The 18,094-nt window shown below is 36.6% G+C and overlaps 1 protein-coding gene across 4 annotated transcripts; it reads left to right on the top strand.

The window, feature by feature from the left end:
* The first annotated feature begins 749 nt into the window (after positions 1–749).
* On the top strand, positions 750–18,093 carry LOC127945127 (phosphoinositide 3-kinase regulatory subunit 6). 4 transcript variants are annotated; one of them, XM_052541736.1, is made up of 21 exons: positions 750–906; positions 2,330–2,479; positions 3,534–3,613; positions 4,426–4,530; positions 4,761–4,852; positions 4,959–5,027; positions 5,217–5,349; positions 5,525–5,594; positions 6,600–6,783; positions 6,974–7,115; positions 7,210–7,296; positions 8,850–9,237; positions 9,341–9,434; positions 9,529–9,642; positions 14,750–14,860; positions 15,020–15,134; positions 15,239–15,309; positions 15,686–15,776; positions 16,566–16,621; positions 16,711–16,814; positions 16,949–18,093. In XM_052541736.1, exons 3-21 carry the CDS (start codon positions 3,601–3,603, stop codon positions 17,100–17,102), a joined length of 2,193 nt encoding a protein of 730 aa, XP_052397696.1. In that variant the 5' UTR covers positions 750–906; positions 2,330–2,479; positions 3,534–3,600; the 3' UTR covers positions 17,103–18,093. The 4 variants fall into 4 exon arrangements, with proteins under 4 accessions (XP_052397696.1, XP_052397703.1, XP_052397679.1 ...); XM_052541719.1 differs by lacking the exon at positions 750–906 and adding an exon at positions 1,917–2,161; XM_052541728.1 differs by lacking the exon at positions 750–906 and adding an exon at positions 1,917–2,168.
* Position 18,094: the final 1 nt, after the last annotated feature.

The following is an 18,094-nucleotide window of genomic DNA, read 5'->3' as shown; positions in this document are numbered from 1 at the left end:
TATTTCGTCACTAATGTGTTGTGGGTTGCCTCCCACTCACCTGGTTCTAGAATTCTTAGAGTTTACCGTCAGTGTTGGGTTATATTGATTCACGTAGGCACAATGGATTTTTTTTAATGATGACTGACCAATGATGACTCACACATGTGAAATGCAAAAATAAAGAACTAAGGTCGATCTAGAATCACTAAAAAAGGGAAATGCCTGTGCATGCCAGTGTCAAGTTTCTCATGTCCTCTTTTCATTACCAAACGTTAATGTCTCAGATACGCTTGTTTTTTAACTCTTTTGTGGTAATGTCATAACTCCGCCTACACCTATGTTTTTTTTTTCCTTGTCTTTATTACTATTATTATTATAATTATTTTTATAATTATTTTTTTTAGTACAGTAGATAGTCATCAGTCCAGCTCCTTATTTTCTCATTTTGGGGTGAAATGAGAATCAGACTCATTCATGACACAAAAGCCACATGTGAGTCTGTATGCAGTGTGACACAGTGGTGTGGTTAATGAATAGGAAGTAAACCATTTCCTCACACAGAAGACCTATGTTCAGATATACAAAGTTGTTCCTTTTATGTGCATCTGACTGAGGTATGAGGGTTGGGGAGTCTGTAATCATAGAAAGCAAATATGGTTTTATTGGTTTGCTAAAAAGATAAATAAAATATTAGTTTATTTGTTTGTTTTGTTTACTTATTTAATAAAATAAATAGTTCATTTTCTTAAAAATACATCACTTCTCAAAACTGTATCAGTCGATCAAGCGATTTCAAAGACTGCAGAGTGGGATGTGCTGCAGTAACGCGATGTGACGTCGTCGCGTGGGCGTGACGCTGCGCTCTGCTGTCGTCATCTGTAAAGTGTGAATGAACTCGAGCAGGTTTGCATCAGATAAACTCAGGTAAGTTGATTTAAAGTGTTCTACGAACGTTCAAAACGTGCTTTGGTGAAACTCATGACATGAAAATCTGTCTTTAAACATATTCTTAAAATCACGCCGATGCAAATGCATTTATTTATAACCTGTTTGTTTAAGTCAAGCTGCTTTATGGTCACCATAACTGATGAAAAAGCGTTGTTAGCTGAAAATTTTAATTTAGTGATTCAAAATGTATACTGTTGTATTAATTTGAAACATTAAATATAAAACACGTACACTATAAAATTTTAGGCTATATATTTATAATATTTATATTAAAAATAATAATATATTTATTAAAGTAAAAAATAAAAAATTGTGTTGCTCACAATAATTTTAGAAGCACTTGTTCAGAAGTATGATTAAACATGATTTCAAAAAGGAGTTTATACTACAGAAATGACTGAGTGTATGTTATGTTAAATTTGACAGCTCTTGACAGGTCAATATTGGACCAAGTTGAAATACCTTAAAAACAGACATGGTTTGCTGGTTTCAGCTGGTCATCCAGCCTGGACATAGCAGGTTTGCAGGCTTGTTTTAAAGGGTTTTTTTGACCATCACTTCTTTAGCTGGTCATGCTGGGAGTCCAGAAACAATGTAAGACCAGCCAACCTGCTTAGCATTGGTTTAGCAGAGAGCCACTTGAGTTGGTCATAGGAGGCATTTAGGGAGATTTTATCTCTTGTCATTAAGTAGCAGAGATCAAATTCTAACTGAATTTACATGACTATTACTGGAGGTTCAAATGTTTGAAATCCCCATGTGGGTGGTTATTTAACTCTCCATTGTCCTCAGTTCTGTTTCTGTAAGCACTTAATTGCTCAGTGAAGTGAAACCAGAATGACCACATCATCTTTTGGTGAATGTCTTAATAGCACTGAAGATTTGTTAATTCATTTATTTCTTATGAAGTCATTCATTCATTTTTTTCTGAAACTCCTCATCAGGGGTCATCTGCGTCGCTGGCCCTGTAAATGATCAGTGTTGGTTATATATGGTATCATATAGTCGGATTACGCACTACATCATTATATCTCTCACTGGCAGTTCCCTTTTCTTTTTCGTTCATATCAAAAGCAATACTGGGTGGAGCTCAAGTTTTGGACTCCATAAAGGTGTGATGTCTGCTTTTACTTGCACAATAAAAGAGATGAATACATAGCTAACTATGAGGTGATGGACTGTGACAAGCATGAGTTTCTGAGCGACGTGGGTCTTTCTGCTCTGCATTCTGGTGAGAGGTGAAAAAAACGTCAGTCTAAAAATATCCGCTTAGCTTCATTTAGCCACACATTTGTATTGCAGGAAACCAGCAGAGCCTGGTCTTCAGTCTGTCTTTGTAAGAAAGAGAAAGCTAGCATTTGAATGTCTAGGCAGTAAAGTGTCTGTTTCTTTCGTTTAGCACAGGTAAGCGTTCATACAGATGATCTGACAGGAAAAGAGACTTCCTTATGAGTAAGACTGTTGTCAAGATTATTCAAATACCCACTGCTCTCGCTCGAGGACCTGGTTTCACAGTTCCTTGGAGGAACAGCGTTTTTATGCATCGAAGGTAGGAATTTACAGTGCAATTTTGTTTTGCACATTATTTTTGTGTGGATGATACAGCAATAATCAAAGAATAATTTAATAAAATGCACAATTGTTTGGTAGTAAGAAAGAAGAAGTATTTGTTTCTGTCTTGTCAAAATTGTTTAGTGCAGTTGTTCTCAGTTGGACATCAAGTGGCAGCCCAGTGCAATGGCAAAACGTTTAATATAGGGAAGTGACCTTAAAATAAATGAATATGTGATGTTAACTAGCCTGCATAAGTTGTTTAATCTTAGAACTGTATGTTTTTAGCATGTGGACGATACTTGTGCATACTTGTGTTTATGGATCACTCTTAATTGTCATGTAGAACCAGTCATTTTCTGTAAAGCTGCTTTGAAATGGTATGTAACGTGAAAAGCGGGATACAAATAAAAGTGAATTAAACTGAAATCGCGCATGAATTTTATTAATTGTACGATAAACTGTATAGGCCCAATAATATGCAAAATTACTGAAGTAAAGAATTGCATAAACACTCATTTAAGTATTGTATCAGCATTAGTTATTAAAAGCAAAGTACCGAATAGTCATCGACATGAGCGACAAAAGTTTTGGGAAGTGTTGCTTGTTTATTTTGCTGAGATTGTGTGATTAATTGTATTTTATTATTAGCATTTCACACCGTTTTTTTTTTTTGCCCCGCCATTCGCAAACCTATCAGAAAAGAGCTGCGTTGTTGTGTTGAGAATCTTCCTGCATTTCATGCTCATCCATTTGTTCAATGAAAATATATTGTTATGCCTCACACATGATTTATGAGAAATAACAACATTTCTCTCACAACATGAAAACCCCTGAGGTTTTCACCCCTTTGAATTCTGCTTCCTGTGCCGAGAACTGTAGGGTCTTTTCTGCATCCGTATTGTGCTCTCTATTTTGTAATCTCAAAGCAGGAAATGGGCATACAATGCAGTACATCAAAGAAATCACGTTATCAAGATCATTCAGAAGTTTTGCGTGCATTGTGATGTATTGCTGATGTGTCTGTGTGCTATTCCTTTTTGTGCTTGCAGACATGAAGGACCTTTCTAACTGACACATCCATGTCATGTGGACATTATCTGAGCTGTGAACCCCACCATGGAAGAAGCATGTACTAAAAACACTCTTTCCTGACACTTGCTAAGTCTGTTATAGATTACTGAGTGCCATTTCTTACATTATGTTAGTTTTATTATTGCACGGAAACAATATCAAATCTGAGGGGTTTGATAGTGATGTTAAAACGGTCAAAGCTTTATTCCAGTTGTATTTTATAGTCTTTCATTTTAGTAATAATTCATCTGCCATAGCGCAATATTTATGTAATGGTGTTAACTATGGGAGTAGTAGCATATATGCATTACTATTCAAACGTTTTTTAGTTATTTTTAATAAATTAATATTTTTTATTCAGAAAGTAGACATCAAATTGATCAAATGTAAGGTAAAGATACAATAATGTTATTCATAATGATCCAAATTTCTATTTCAAATAAATGCTGTTCTTTGTAACTTTCTATTCATCTAAAAGATCAAAGAATCATTAAATAGAAATAATATTTCTTCTTCAACAGCATAAGCAGCATAAGTGTTTTCAGTATTAATAATAATAATAATATGAATGATTTCGGAAGGATCTTGTGACACTGAAGACTGGAGGAATGCATCACAGGAATAAATTACACTTTAACATATATTCAAATAGAAAATGCTTAATTTGCATTAATCATATTTTTATTCAATAGCATTCATATAAATGATCATGATTATATAAATGAAGCCTTTGTAAGCATAAGAAACTTAGAAACCCTGACCCGAAACATTGAAACAGTACTGTATATATTTACACTACTTCATGAAAGTTTCAATCTGAATAGTTCGTGCTCCATGAGAATTAAAGGAGCTGTGTGAACTGTCTTGCAGTCGGTGGTGTGTCCTCAGTCGTGGAGTCTAGTCTCTACCACAATGTCCATTCAATCCTCCGAGAGCTGGATTGTGAACCTCAGGCTGGATCAGCCAGCAATAAAGGTACCTGCTTTACTATGACCATCTAAACTGAAAGGTAACACAGATCTATGCGTTTGATAGCTTTAAAATGTGTTGTATGGCCTGAAGATAGCATGTGTTTGATGTCTGAATATATGAAACTAAAATATGCCATTGCCTTGTTTAAGATGAGGAGTTCACCAAAAAGTATTCAATGTTGTATTGTTACATATAGTTAAAATTTTTTTTTTTTTTTTTTTTTTTTTTTGTAGGCATGTTGAGATGGACTCTGCATAACAGGGTGGACAGAAATCCATCTGTCAGTGTCCCTCTTTTGAGGGTTCTCATAAAAGAGCTTGAAAAGGTTTGTTCCTCCATTCAGTTATAGACATCAAATCTGTGTGCAGAACATCTAAAGAGTTTTACAGTGAATGATTAGCTGGTTTCTCCTTTGATTTGATTTATTCCAGGCGGAGAGAATCGATTCCAAGATTCGCATTATTCCTTTACTTCACACACTTGTCTACACAGTCCTACAGGTCAGATTTCTAGCTTTGTTTTGTTATTGTTTCCAGTCAGTAATGCGAAATGCATCTGTAAGCAAGTTCCCAGCAGATTTGTTATTGTAGGAACAGTTCCTTGTATCTTAACTGGAAATCAGCATGATTGCTTTGTTTTTCAGCCATGTGTGATGCATGTTACTCATCAGGTTTTCTGCTTTATTCCAGTCTGTATTTATTCCGGAAGATCTTTATCGAAGGATGTATTTTTGCTTGAAAGGTTTAGTTACGTTACCTGTACCCTATTGTGCAATCGCTCTCTACTATGCAAAGCAAATGAAAATGGAACAAAATGCACCAGGTAATATATACAGTTACATTAAAGCAATAAAAGCATTTCTTACTAACCACCCTTCATGCGAGAAGATAGCATGTTTCAATACAGTTGATCTAAATGAATAACATTCAGAAGATTTACCACAGACAGGACTCTCTTCCTGCAACATTCTTCAGGTGCTGTTTTTAATGTGTTTCAGGAATACTGTATCAGAGGAGAGTCAGTGCCGAACACAATCTATGCAGTGATCTTTATCCATTCCATGAGAAGTAAGTGTAATGCCAGGTAATTAATATTCTGGTCGTTTTACACACTACTATTAAAAAGTGTGGGGACAGCCACATACACACGTGCAAGTTTCAGAAGTGACATCCACATTTAAACGCGGAAGTGAGTCCCGTAAATGATCGTTCCGTGTGTGTACAGAACCGTGAATGGCAGCGTTGTAGCGTCTCTGAGAGAGTCGTTAGAGAGAATAAGAGAACACAATGGCCACCACATATACTTTGAGTGTGGATGGGGTGCACCCCTAAATCAGCAGCTTTTGGAGAAAAGTCAGCTCGCAGGACATGTCACATGAAAGTGGGTCCACTTGCAGAGCACCAACTGAGGAAAACCATTTCTGGCCATAGAGCCGTCTTGAATTAAGAATGGTGTTGCTCACTCTTGCTGGGAGCCTATCAGACTCCCGTCGAGGCACCAGACACAGCTCTGGGCGGCGATGCCAAATCATGCCTTTCCCCTGTGAGAGAAGGTCCCTCCCCTGTTTTATCTTGGTGTTGTATTTAAAGGATGAAGTAAAAGTGTCGGGGCGATTCTGTAGCCAGAAAGCCCGTAGAATTGTCAGGTATTCATCTTTTACTCTTAGATTCATCTTCGAGAAATTGATGTCTTTTATTGATTTAATATTTAACATTACTAGTTCTACTGTTTATTTTTTTTATCAGATAAATGCAGCATTGTCAAGCATGAGAGACTTTTAGAAAACATAAAAAAATCTTACCATAACCCCACACTTTTGAGCGGTATCGTATGTTTTTTTTTTGTTTTTGTTTTTTGCAGCCTCTCCAACACGCATTAACATTTGAAAATGTAGTTATTATTATAGTTATTACACATGATATCAAGGTGTGTCTTTTTACATGAAGGAAGTTTAAATGTCTTTGCCCACCCAACAATGAATTGTTTTATTCTTAAATGCCTAAATGTTTCAATTTCATTGTATTTGTATTAACAGTGTGCCACTCTCTCTCCATCTTTCTTTCTTTCACCAGGGTGTTTGTGTTTGTGGATCCCGCTGTGTTTCCTCCGTCTCTGGTGAATGCGCTCAAGGCTGACGTGGAGTGCACAGACCCTGGTAGAGACCCGCTGATCTTCAAACGCAGAGTTTTACTGCACACACTGCTAGCTGGATCTGGAAAAAAGTGCCAGGTTGACCAGCTCGCACAGTCCCTAGAGGTTTGTGGATGTTTAAAAACACCTGTCATATTTTGTTTTAAAATACCTGTACAGAATTTATAGTTATGCTATTTGAAGAAACTATGAAAGCAAATTTCAGCAGCAAACTGTTAATCCTTTAAGATGTCCATAAAGTCTTCGCTGGAAAATCCTATGCTCTAAACAACTGTGTGAACTTTGTCAATATCAGCATTTAGGTGAAGAGCTGGAGCTGCACTTCCAGGATCTCGTCACCATCCTGGAGCAGAGAACAGAAGATGCAGCTTCTGACGATATCCAGTACAAAACAAGATTGCAAGAGATCTACCAAGACATCCTGACTGCTCCAAAAGGTAGAAATGTCCACAATCACACCACAATCCAGTAAGACACTATTTAATCCAAACAAACTCAAAGGTGTAGATTTTTCAAATGTTTGTCTGATAGATCGGTCGCGTCCAGCCTCGCCAGCAGAGACTCAGCTGCCCAGTCCTGAGGTCAGCTTCCACGTCTGGAACAAAGAGGATGACATATGTGAGCACAACTGCTGCTATTTAACAAACGCTTGCTCCCTTAAAACTGTGAAAGCTTGTTTCTGCCACAGTTAATTGCACACTTTTATCTCATAATTCAAACGTCTTTTCTTGCAGTTCTGAGATACACATGGCAAGTTTACACTGTAAAAAATTAATTGTGTAGATTTTACAAAATAATTATGGCAGCTAAAATAATTTAGTAAAAAAAACTGTAAACACGTTTACAAGACAAACTGTAAGATCTACAGTAAACAAGAACATCTGAATGTAAAATTGAACAACACACACTTAAAAATGTTTTAAAAGTTTCGTACCTTTAACATATACTGAAAACCACCATAATAATGCAGATGATGAAAAAAGAAAGCCACATAGAGAATCAAAGTTCATCAAAAGTAGCTTTCCCACAAGCTGAAGTATATACTAATATATTGAAGTAACATTCACACAAACACAAAACACCATTATAGTAACACACACAACACTTAAAAAATGCTATTAAGAGACATGATTACTATTAAGAGACATGATTACATAAAGGCAGCGGCTATTTACACTAAGTGCAAATAGCACATTATCTTAGCTTAGCAATATGCTATTTACGCTGTTAAAATAGCGAGATTTTCTGCTACTGTATTTAAAGCTACTGCTTATTGCAAAAAGTGGCAATTATCTTTGCCTCAGTATTGTCGTAGATCATAAAACAGTATGCAATAATAACTTATTGAGTGTAAATTAACATTTTGATTCAAATTATTAAATGGATGTCACCTTACTGGGACAATAAAGCCCTCCTAACACCTATCCCAACCCTACCCGATACTTTATTTTCAACTTTTTGATTATTTCCTTCATTTTTATTGAAAATAATTACTTTTCTGATGTGATTTGAAATTTGAAAAGGGAGAAAAAATGTTAGCCAAAAGGTGGTTTCAAACCCGGGTCAATCGCGTTAAAAAGAGCACAATGAATGTTTTACCATCTGCGCCTCCAGAGTTGACAACTAGCAACCTTTTTTTGTATTGTTGACTAGCCCAATCACACGTTTGGGGGCGGAGTTAGTGTAAATAGCCTCTATTTGGCAGTTGTTCCCTGTATTTAGTAAATAATATTTAAATTGTGAGATACAATTACAAAAACTATCAATTGCAAGAAAAAGTCTGAATTGTGAAATTAAATGTGGCGATTACTATTTTTATTTTAAATTCTGTGGTGAAAAAAAAAGAAAATTGTGAAATGCAAATTTAGAATTCTAAAAAAAAAAAGTTGGAATTGTGAGACGTTAACTTGAAATTATGAGATATAAAAAAATGCATTGCATTGCATTCTGAATTGTGAGATAAAAAGTGCTGAATTTTATTTTGTGGTGGAAACCAACAAAAAAACAGTTGCACAACATAAACTCAGAATTCTGTAAAAAAAAAAATAGAATTGTGAAATGTAAACTGAAAATTCTGACGAAAAAAAACACAAATTCGTGAGAGTTCTGCCTTAGTTTTTCTCACAATTGTAAGTTTTAGAATTGTGATCTTCTAATTGCCTTTTTAACAGGGAATGAGCTGGTTAACTTTGCACTGATGGTTCCTGCGGACCGAAACTCTGCTTGTCTGGAGGAGAATGACCTGAAGCGTAGCTCGGTCTTGTCCACCGTGTCCACAGACAGTGGCATAGAGGGAGACATGCCCATCAGTGAGCTCTCCTCCATAATGCTGGAGTCTCAGGGCAGCTCAGAGGAGCACAGCAGCTCTCAGTCCTTCTACAGGAGGCCGTGTGTGCGATGTCCCAAAGCTGGCAACAGATTGACACTCATGATGGAGGCCATTAGGGGAAATGGAGGATGCAGTCTTACTAAAGAGGAAAAGAACCTCACGGCCCGGATCCTTGTAATGGGTGACGACAGAACGCTAGGACGGCTCGCCAAGACTCTCCACACTATAAGGTTTTCAAGATATTTCCAGCCATTCTTTTACACATTTTACCTTTGCATTTAAAAAGTATGAGGCTAATGTATAATGTTTTCATCTTACTATGTTTGTGCTCAGGAAAAGGGAGGCACGACATCTGCTGCTGACAAAGAGAGTTAATATAGAGATTTATTACATTCCAGTGACTGACCAGACACTTTCTCCTGTTCAGGTAAAATCGATTTTGCTTTAGTTTTCCTTTAAAAAAAAATAAATAAAAAAAAACGTCAGCAATGGCATCTCACTGTAATGCATGTGTTTCCCAGGAGGGTGCTCCTGAAGACATGCTGACATTGGCAGGATATTTGGGAAGGGTGGATCCGTGGTATGACTGTAATATCAACGGTTTGGGAGCCATGATTCTAAAACTTGCCCAGATGGTAATTATTACACTTTTGAATATGTCCACAATATGAATGGTAATTGTTTAGAATTTAATAATTCTGGTTCCAGTACCTTTTATCTATTCTGGATCCTTAGAATTTCCATTAACAATATTTTAAGAGATTTTAGGCCATTAATATGTGGGGAAAGAAATGAAAATTCAATTTTAAATCAGATTTTTTTCTTTTTTCAATAATAAATGTAAAATGTTCATTGCAAAGTGTATGTTTACATCTTGCATAGATGAAATGAAATAACATTTACATTGACAACATAAAAATTAATATTATTATTTATTTTGAGCCCTGTTGCAACAGCAGAGAAGGCTTTGTGCATCTGTTGAAACTGAGAACATGCTCCTATACTTGCTTGCTTGTTGTATATATATATAAATATATATATATATATATATATATATATATATATACACAACAAGCAAGCAAGTATAGGAGCATGTTCTCACGCTATATTTATATGCATAGGCCTATATTTAGGGATTTAGGGAGTTTTTTTTAACCTACCTCTTAAATTATGTCATTGTAGCAGTTAAGTCAGGGTTAATCTTCGGACCCAACACCTTCAACTTCCTGTTAGGTTATTTTTATAGCCATTTTAAGTTGCTTTTTTGGGATTGATATGCGGGAGGGGGGATTCCATTGTTAAATAAGATCTTACAATAATATATAAATACATAATAAATCAATAAATACACTGAAAACAATCACTACAAAATATGCTTACATCTTGCATAGATCATTTTAAAATGACAGTATTTTTAGATGCAGCGAAAGTGCGAACTAATTATTGGTCTAAACTATATATTAAATAACAACAATAAACAGACCAAAAATGTGATAGTATTTTTCGTTCTTTTTATATTTTTATTCTGACACAGTGCATAATGTGTATATTTAACATCACTTTGTTATATGAACTACTAGTCAGCGACAACATTGATTATCTTACAGTTTGTATTTGATCCACTAAAAAGAACCAGCTCATTATAGAGTCATTCTTTCATTTGGGACATTATGAGTTTGAATCAGTAAATATCATAATCGGAATCTGAATCAAAAAGAGCTTAATTGCCAAGTGCGTTCACAAGCACAAGGAATTAATTCCAATAGAAAGTACAAACACAGTGCAGACATACTTATAAATTAAGGTAATAAATACAATAAATTATAAATAACAATAAAGTAATAAAATATTGAGAAAAAGAATGTTAATATACATAATTGTGAATGTGCATATGTACTATTTACAGATGAACGTTTGATTAGTCAGTCCTGAGGTGTGTTATGTGTTGTTCAGGTGCTATATTACCTGTTGTGTGTGGTTGTTTTGGTGCTCAGTGCTCTGTAAAGAGGGAGTGTGCTGGGTGTGAGGAGTAGGGATGCAACGGTAGCATATTTTCAGAACCGATCCGATTCGATACGAACATTCTGAGTATCTGCCGATATCCATCCAATCCGATACCAGCGCAGTTTCTTTTTAAACAATGTTATGTTTTGTTTTTAAACAAATGGTCTTTTGTGTGTTAAACACAATCTACTACATATAAACAACTTCATTTTAATAAAAAAAAACAAATGAAAAAATAAATATAATCATAATCTATGATAAAAAATACTATTATAAACAAGGTTAGTGAATAATTCAGCAGCAAAAGATACTCTAGATTCTAGAAAAATCACAGGTGCACAATAATTTTATAAAATCTAGTGAAATATTTTATTTGCAAATAAAAGTGAATAAGTCTAAAATCTGGTACAATCTTACACATTGCTCTTAGTATCGTTGTAAAATACATTCATGTAAAAACAAGTATATACATCTATATAGAAATCTAAAAGACATTTCTTTTAAATGCATAGCACAGTAATAAAGGCAGCAACATATAATAGATGGGACAGAACAAGAAAGCCTATTAATAATCAGCCCTCCGAGTCCACATAGAGAAGTTAGCACAACACACAAGCTGCTCGGCTCAATTTCATCTTCAGTTCTCTCTTCACAGCAGTTCAGTCAGTGTATTGTTTGAGTAAATGAATTACTCCGGGATATTAGTTTGTTTGAACTCAGAGGGAGTGTCAGCCATGTTAAAAAAAACTGAATAACTTAAGTAATTTGTGGATCAATGCTTACTGGAGACATGAACAGGTTCAAATGATTCAGTCTGATTTGGTGAATTGGTTCAGCAGGTTCACTAAGAAGAACTGGTTAAATCAAATGATTAGTTCGTGAACCGAACATCATATTGAAAAGATATTGATACGTAGTGTATTAAATCAGTGTGTTAGTTTATTGAGCCTTTTCTTTGAACAGTTTTAAACCTCAGTTACTGTGTGCTCTTGAAGAGAGTTTCATTGTTTGGACTATGGGCCGCGAACCCAGGTCTCTGGCATTGGAGGCGGGCACTAACAAGGAGGCTAAATGACTGCAGCCACTAGCGTCTGTCGCTAGTGCATCTCTTGAGACCGGGGACTGAGGTTTACCTGCACAGCACTACTCGCTGGCCTCCCTTACATGAGGAGCTACTGCAGGTTGAACTGCCTCAGCTGGCGAACGAAGTACAGCCTCTACTTGTCCTTCTTCACAATGCAGTCAATGTGGATGTCCCATTCAGGGCCTGAGAGATGGTGGTGTCCACGAACCTGAATGACTCCACTGCAGTCACAGTGCTGTTCATGATGGTGAGTGGGGGGAGAGCAGGGGGGTTTCTTCTGAAGTCCACAATCATCTCCACTGTTTTGAGCGTGTAAGCTCCAGGTTTTTGAGACTGCAGCAGACAGCCAGCTGCTCAACCTCCTGTCTGTAAGCAGACTTGTCACCGTCCTGAATGAGGCCAATGATGACTGTAGTGTCGTCTGCAAACTTCAGGAGCTTGACAGAGCAGTCCTTTGAAAGTGCAGTCATTCGTGTACAAAAGAGCAGCGGGGAGAGCACACACCCCTGAGGGGCACCAGTTCTGATATTGAGGGTCCTGGATGCTGCCTGTCTGTCAGGAAGCTGTTGATCCACTGACAGACGGAGGTGTGTATGGAAAGCTGGGTCAGTTTGTCTGAGAGAAGGTCAGGCATGATGGCATTAAAGGCAAAACTGAAGTCCAGAAATAAGATCCTTGCATTGTCGGGGTGTTAATGCAGTCCCATGTTGACTGCATCATCCACAGACCTGTTTGCTCTGTAGGCAAACTGAAGAGGATCTGGCAAGGGTCCAGTAATGTCCTTCAGATAGGCCAAGTCCAGTCTCTCAAATGACTTAATTCACGACAGGTCTGTTATCATCACGTCCAGTGATAGGAATGACAGTGGAGCGTTTGAAGCAGCAGGGAACTTCACACAGCTCCAGTGATCTGTTGAAGATCTGTGTGAAGATGGGGGCCAGCTGGTCAGGACAGACTTTAAAGCCCCTTTCACACTGCCATTCCAGCAAATACAGGGGTAAAGTGTTCCTGTAATTGTTCCCTGGTCGCTAGATTTGGCACTTTCACACTGCCAGTGATGACCCGGTATATGTGCGTGCTTTCACACACAGCCCTTGAAGATCCCATAACGACACATGACATCAGCGCGTGACGTGTAATGTACGAGTCGACAACGCTAGGCATGTTATACTTTCACTGAAGCAAGCAAACGATCTCGGCGTCAGCGCGGAAAGTGAGGAACTAACTGATCTCTGCTTCATTACAGTTTGCACATATGTTTTCGTCACGAATGTTGATCTTCCTTCAAAACAGCTGGTAAAAGAGTTGCGCGATAACGCGCGTCATCACTTCAATACGGAATTAGATCTGGCGTTTGTTCACACAGCGCTCGTTCCGGATCGATTACCACAATGTTACTAGGTCCCCGACCCGGGTTCAATTCGGTAATCAATTCCGGGACGTGGTTGCTTTAACACAGAAGGCGACCAGGCAATGTTACGGGAATATTGCAGGTCCGACGTGCAGTGTGAAAGGGGCTTAAGGCAGGCAGGTGAAACACCATCTGGCCCTGAAGCTTTCTCAGTCTTCTGCTTCCTGAAGACACGATTCACACCCACAGACCTTAAGTGAAGGTTGAATGTTGGCTGAGGGAGAAAGAGGGGTTGCAGGAGGAGTAGGTGAATGTGTGAAGAGCAGATCAGAGTGGGTGGTAGAGTGGGTTTTTCAAACCGACAGTAACAGACTGTGGGGTGTTGTCTTGTACTCGGTGATGCGCTTCAGACCAGTCCATACTGATGCCGGGTCATTGGCTGGAAACTGGAGGTTTTTTCCAACTTTTCAGAGTAGGTTTTTTTAACCTGAAAAAGAACATTTAAAAATAGCCAGCTCGTAATATGTATTTATTCAGAAGTCAGACTACACTGCGAACACTGCACAGTATGTGTATGATTCACTACAAAGAACCAGATCATTAAAGTGATTCATTCGAGAGTCGGAGTACACTGGCTGTGCTGAAGGGGTTCAATTCAAAAAAAAAATAATATATATATATATATATATATATATATATATATATATATATATATATATATATATATATATATATATATATATATATAATAAATAATAAATAAAAAGTGTTCATAAGAGTCATTCATTCGACAACAGTTGTGCTGTATGTTTTAGAAAAATCAGTTCAAAAAGAACTAGTTCACAATCATTATCCACTGTCCTTTCTCTACTGTTACTTTGATAATGGTACATCCATGTAATTATATCATTGAAATTATTAGTATAACTGTTTTTAAGAAAAAGAAAATGCTCGAGAGCTCTAAAGCATCTAAGCAGCTAGAGAATAGGGTTACTGTACATCTTTTCCTGGTCTTTTTGAAGAAAAACTAAATTATGTTTTGCTTTTTTTCAGTTTTCACCTTTTGAGTTTCAGTGTCTGTATGTCTATCTCAAGTTATGTGCAAAATGAAATGACATTTACGTGGATGACATTTGTGATGAAAATAAAGATAAATGAGATTGCAATGGTAAAAATGGTAAAAGTCCTGTTAGAACAGCAGAGGAGGCTTTGAGTTGATCTGTATCTTTTCTATGTGGAAATATATAAATATAGGGATTCCGGGAATTTTTTTTAACCTTTCTCTTAATTGATGACATTGTAGAAGTCAACTCAGAGTGAATCTTCAGACCCCAACACCTTTCTGCTAGATATCATCTCGTACTACACGCGTGTCAGCCAGCATCCGGTGCACCTACCCATCTACTCTGTCAAGGTTGGATTAAATCTTGCAATGATTATCTTCTTCTCGTCTTAGTGAATGAATCAATACTTCTGTGAAAAGTGAACTGTCCTTGTGCTTACCAAAAGTTTGTCATGATTGTAGGTTGTTTTCCATAACTTAAGGTAAATGTCTGTATGATCTTGTGTCTAGATCTGCTTCTCAGGCCTCAGCAGCAGCACAGTGGAGGAGGTGTTTGTGGCTCAACTCGCCGTGGACTTTCCCGAGGTCAAACGCTGCAGAGCCACATTTAAAGACACAATTAAAGGTACTGATGTCAGTCTAATGTTTTAAAATGTTTTATTACATCATATATCTTGGCACTTTTTCATCTGCTTTTACTAAATGTTTGCCATCAATTGTGCCTTAAAGGTTCAGTGCGTTACAAAAAATACAACCCCCAAGAATTTTATGGTGCAGTCGTGTCAGTTAATTATACAAAGGTAAGTATTTTATTGATATTTTGGGGGGAAATTTAAAATTGTAGTATTTTTGTTGTTGTTTTTTATATACACTGCCATTTCAAAGTTTGGGGTTGGTAAGACTTTTTACAAGTGAAAGAATGCTCCGGCTGTATTCATTTCATGAAAATTGCAGCAAAAATGTTTCTTCTTTGTTTGTTTTTACAATTTAATGTGTCCCTGGTGAATAAAAGTATTAAAATCTTTCAAAAGAAATCTATATATCTATAAAAACACATTTAATTTGATATGTGCTTCACGTGCAGAAGATAATATGCAAAATAATTACATTAAGTTTAATTAGTGTTCTTACAATACAGAGTCTGTCATAAAAGTTTTGGTATTTGCATTTCTTTAGGCCTCGATAAGTGACAGAGAAAAGGAGATGGGAATGTCTTTGCAGATAAGTGGCATGTTGATCAACGTCTTGCCTTCCTGCAGAGTCAGAAGTAGGTCACAAACTTAAAATACTACAGCACTCTTAGACGTTACTATAATGACAGTGATGCTCTTAGTACTCACGTGATATTTCTTAGTCGACTTGCAATTTTATTTTAGTATCACTAATATACTTATTAGTATTTACCAATATGTACTTAGTACTTATTAATATTATAAACGATTTTATTTGTATATTTTATGTTTTCATTTTATTTTTTGTTGTTTTTATTATTTGTTTTAAAGATATGTCTTATTCTTTTTTTATTTTTGTTACATTTTTTATACATTTTAGTACTGTTAGTAAAGGAAAATTATATATATATATATATATATATATATATATGTGTGTGTGTGTGTGTGTATAAATATATGTATATGTGTGTGTGTGTGTGTGTGTGTATATGTGTGTGTATATATATATGTATGTGTGTGTGTTTGTGTGTGTATATATATATATGTGTGTGTGTGTGTGTGTGTGTGTGTGTGTGTGTGTGTATATATGTGTGTGCGTGTGTGTGCGTGCATGTGCGTGTGTGCGCGTGTGTGTGTGTGTGTGTGTGTGTTTGTGTGTACTTATGTATGTATGTCAATTATTTCCTTTATATAAATGTTTTTAGTTTGACTATCGTTTTAGTTAATGATAACACACTGACTCTTGGCTGGCAGTATTTATTATAGACTCACCACTGACAGTGCATTTTCATCAACAAGAAGTTACTGATACTAATTTCAAATGAGGAAAAGAAATAAAAACACAGGTGTCCTTGTTTGTAATCTGACACTTTTTGGTCCTACAGGTCTACATAGTGTCAGCATAAGTTTCCAAGATATCAATCCCTCAAGACCCAGCAAAGTAAGTGAGCATGGTCAACATATAACAGAGTGGTTTTTCTGTATTGTTCTAGATGATATATTGAGGTAAAAACCCTGGTTTGTCTCTAGAATTCATTTCGAGCTGTTAGCGCCAGTGTCAGAGTTCTGGAGGAGCAGACATTCACAGTATGTTTGGATAAAGACCCACGTAAAACATACCAGAAGGTCCAGAGGTGAAGAGTCAGATTATAATACCTTACCATACATCAGTTCTCAACAGTTATTGCTTTTATGAATGGCCAACAGGACCTCTTATGTGTTACATATGTGGTCCAGAGGTATCATGCTTGTCATCTTTTGCCCACAGCATTGAAGTGTCTCCATGCTTGGACCCGGGATACTCTCATCAGCCGAGTACAAAATCAAAGTATAGTTTGGGAGAGCGAAGTGAACCACTGGGCAAATATGTCAACAAGACCCTCACGCTACCGATCAACACCTTCTGTGGCATTGAGCAATGACTATACACCTCGGACTCATGATATAAGAGCTCAAGTCATGAGACAATCTGAAACCTTATACCTCTCAGAGGCTTTAAGTGTGTGCATTTCCTCTTTTCATCTTTTCTCTGTTGCCTAAAATACATGTAACCTCAAGAGGGCTATGACTTCCTGCTGAACTGTGAACAGAGATGATGTTTCGTAGAGCGTTTCAATTTGTTGAAATGTCTGTGAAGTGACCTCGATCTATGTAAAATGTCCTGCTGTCTGCGTTTTAAAATGTTACGTTTACACTACTTTTTATGTATATATATACTTTCATGACAGTGTTTGTATGATACTCGGATGTGTAATTGAACACTTTGGAAGCACTTAGACTTTCATTTGACACTTGCCATTACCTAAAAGAAACGCATTGAAGATAAAGGCTGCATCCAAAATCGCATACTCTCTGAGTAGGCACTTCTTTTGAATAAGTAATTACTTCACGACTGTTAAAAAAGTATGAATGTAATCTGGACATATGCCATGTTATCACTGTCATGTGACCTATCATTTGCATCCCGTGGCTTCATGGGATAGCAAATTTTGTCCATCTTATGTTTGCTTCAGAATCATTTTCACCTACTGATTTATGAATACTATGAATTTGGACATACTTCTCTTTTCACACACTGTTTTTCTTCTAATGTGTTAATAGGGAAGTATGCCATTTTTGGATGCAGCGTTTGTTGTAGGCATTTTGAATAAGAATAGCATGGTGCCCTAGTTTTTCTGTAGTAGCCTATAGACACTGTGTGCAATATGTAGGTATGGAAACCTGTTACATCTGCCTAAATGTGCTGTGGGACTTTTGGGATATTGTATTTTACAGTGCAGTGCGTTCGACTTTTATTTACTGTGAGACAAATGAACTTCATCTAACAAACATTTTATCAGACTGCCAGTAACTGTAAAGTAATATATTTTATTACTCGTTGAATTAAACGTGCTGTGTAAATGGTTCATGTGAC

This window comes from Carassius gibelio, chromosome A3, assembly GCF_023724105.1.
Source record: "Carassius gibelio isolate Cgi1373 ecotype wild population from Czech Republic chromosome A3, carGib1.2-hapl.c, whole genome shotgun sequence".
Classification (NCBI taxonomy): domain Eukaryota; kingdom Metazoa; phylum Chordata; class Actinopteri; order Cypriniformes; family Cyprinidae; genus Carassius; species Carassius gibelio.
The sequence above is the reverse complement of the archived record's forward strand: the minus strand, read 5'-3'. Positions and strand labels throughout refer to the sequence as shown.

Coding starts and splice junctions, on each gene's coding strand:
- LOC127945127 (XM_052541736.1), top strand. Junction 6,784..6,973: donor AGCTCGCACAGTCCCTAGAG/GTTTGTGGATGT, acceptor TGTCAATATCAG/CATTTAGGTGAAGAGCTGGA. Junction 15,777..16,565: donor GCCTTCCTGCAGAGTCAGAA/GTAGGTCACAAA, acceptor TTGGTCCTACAG/GTCTACATAGTGTCAGCATA.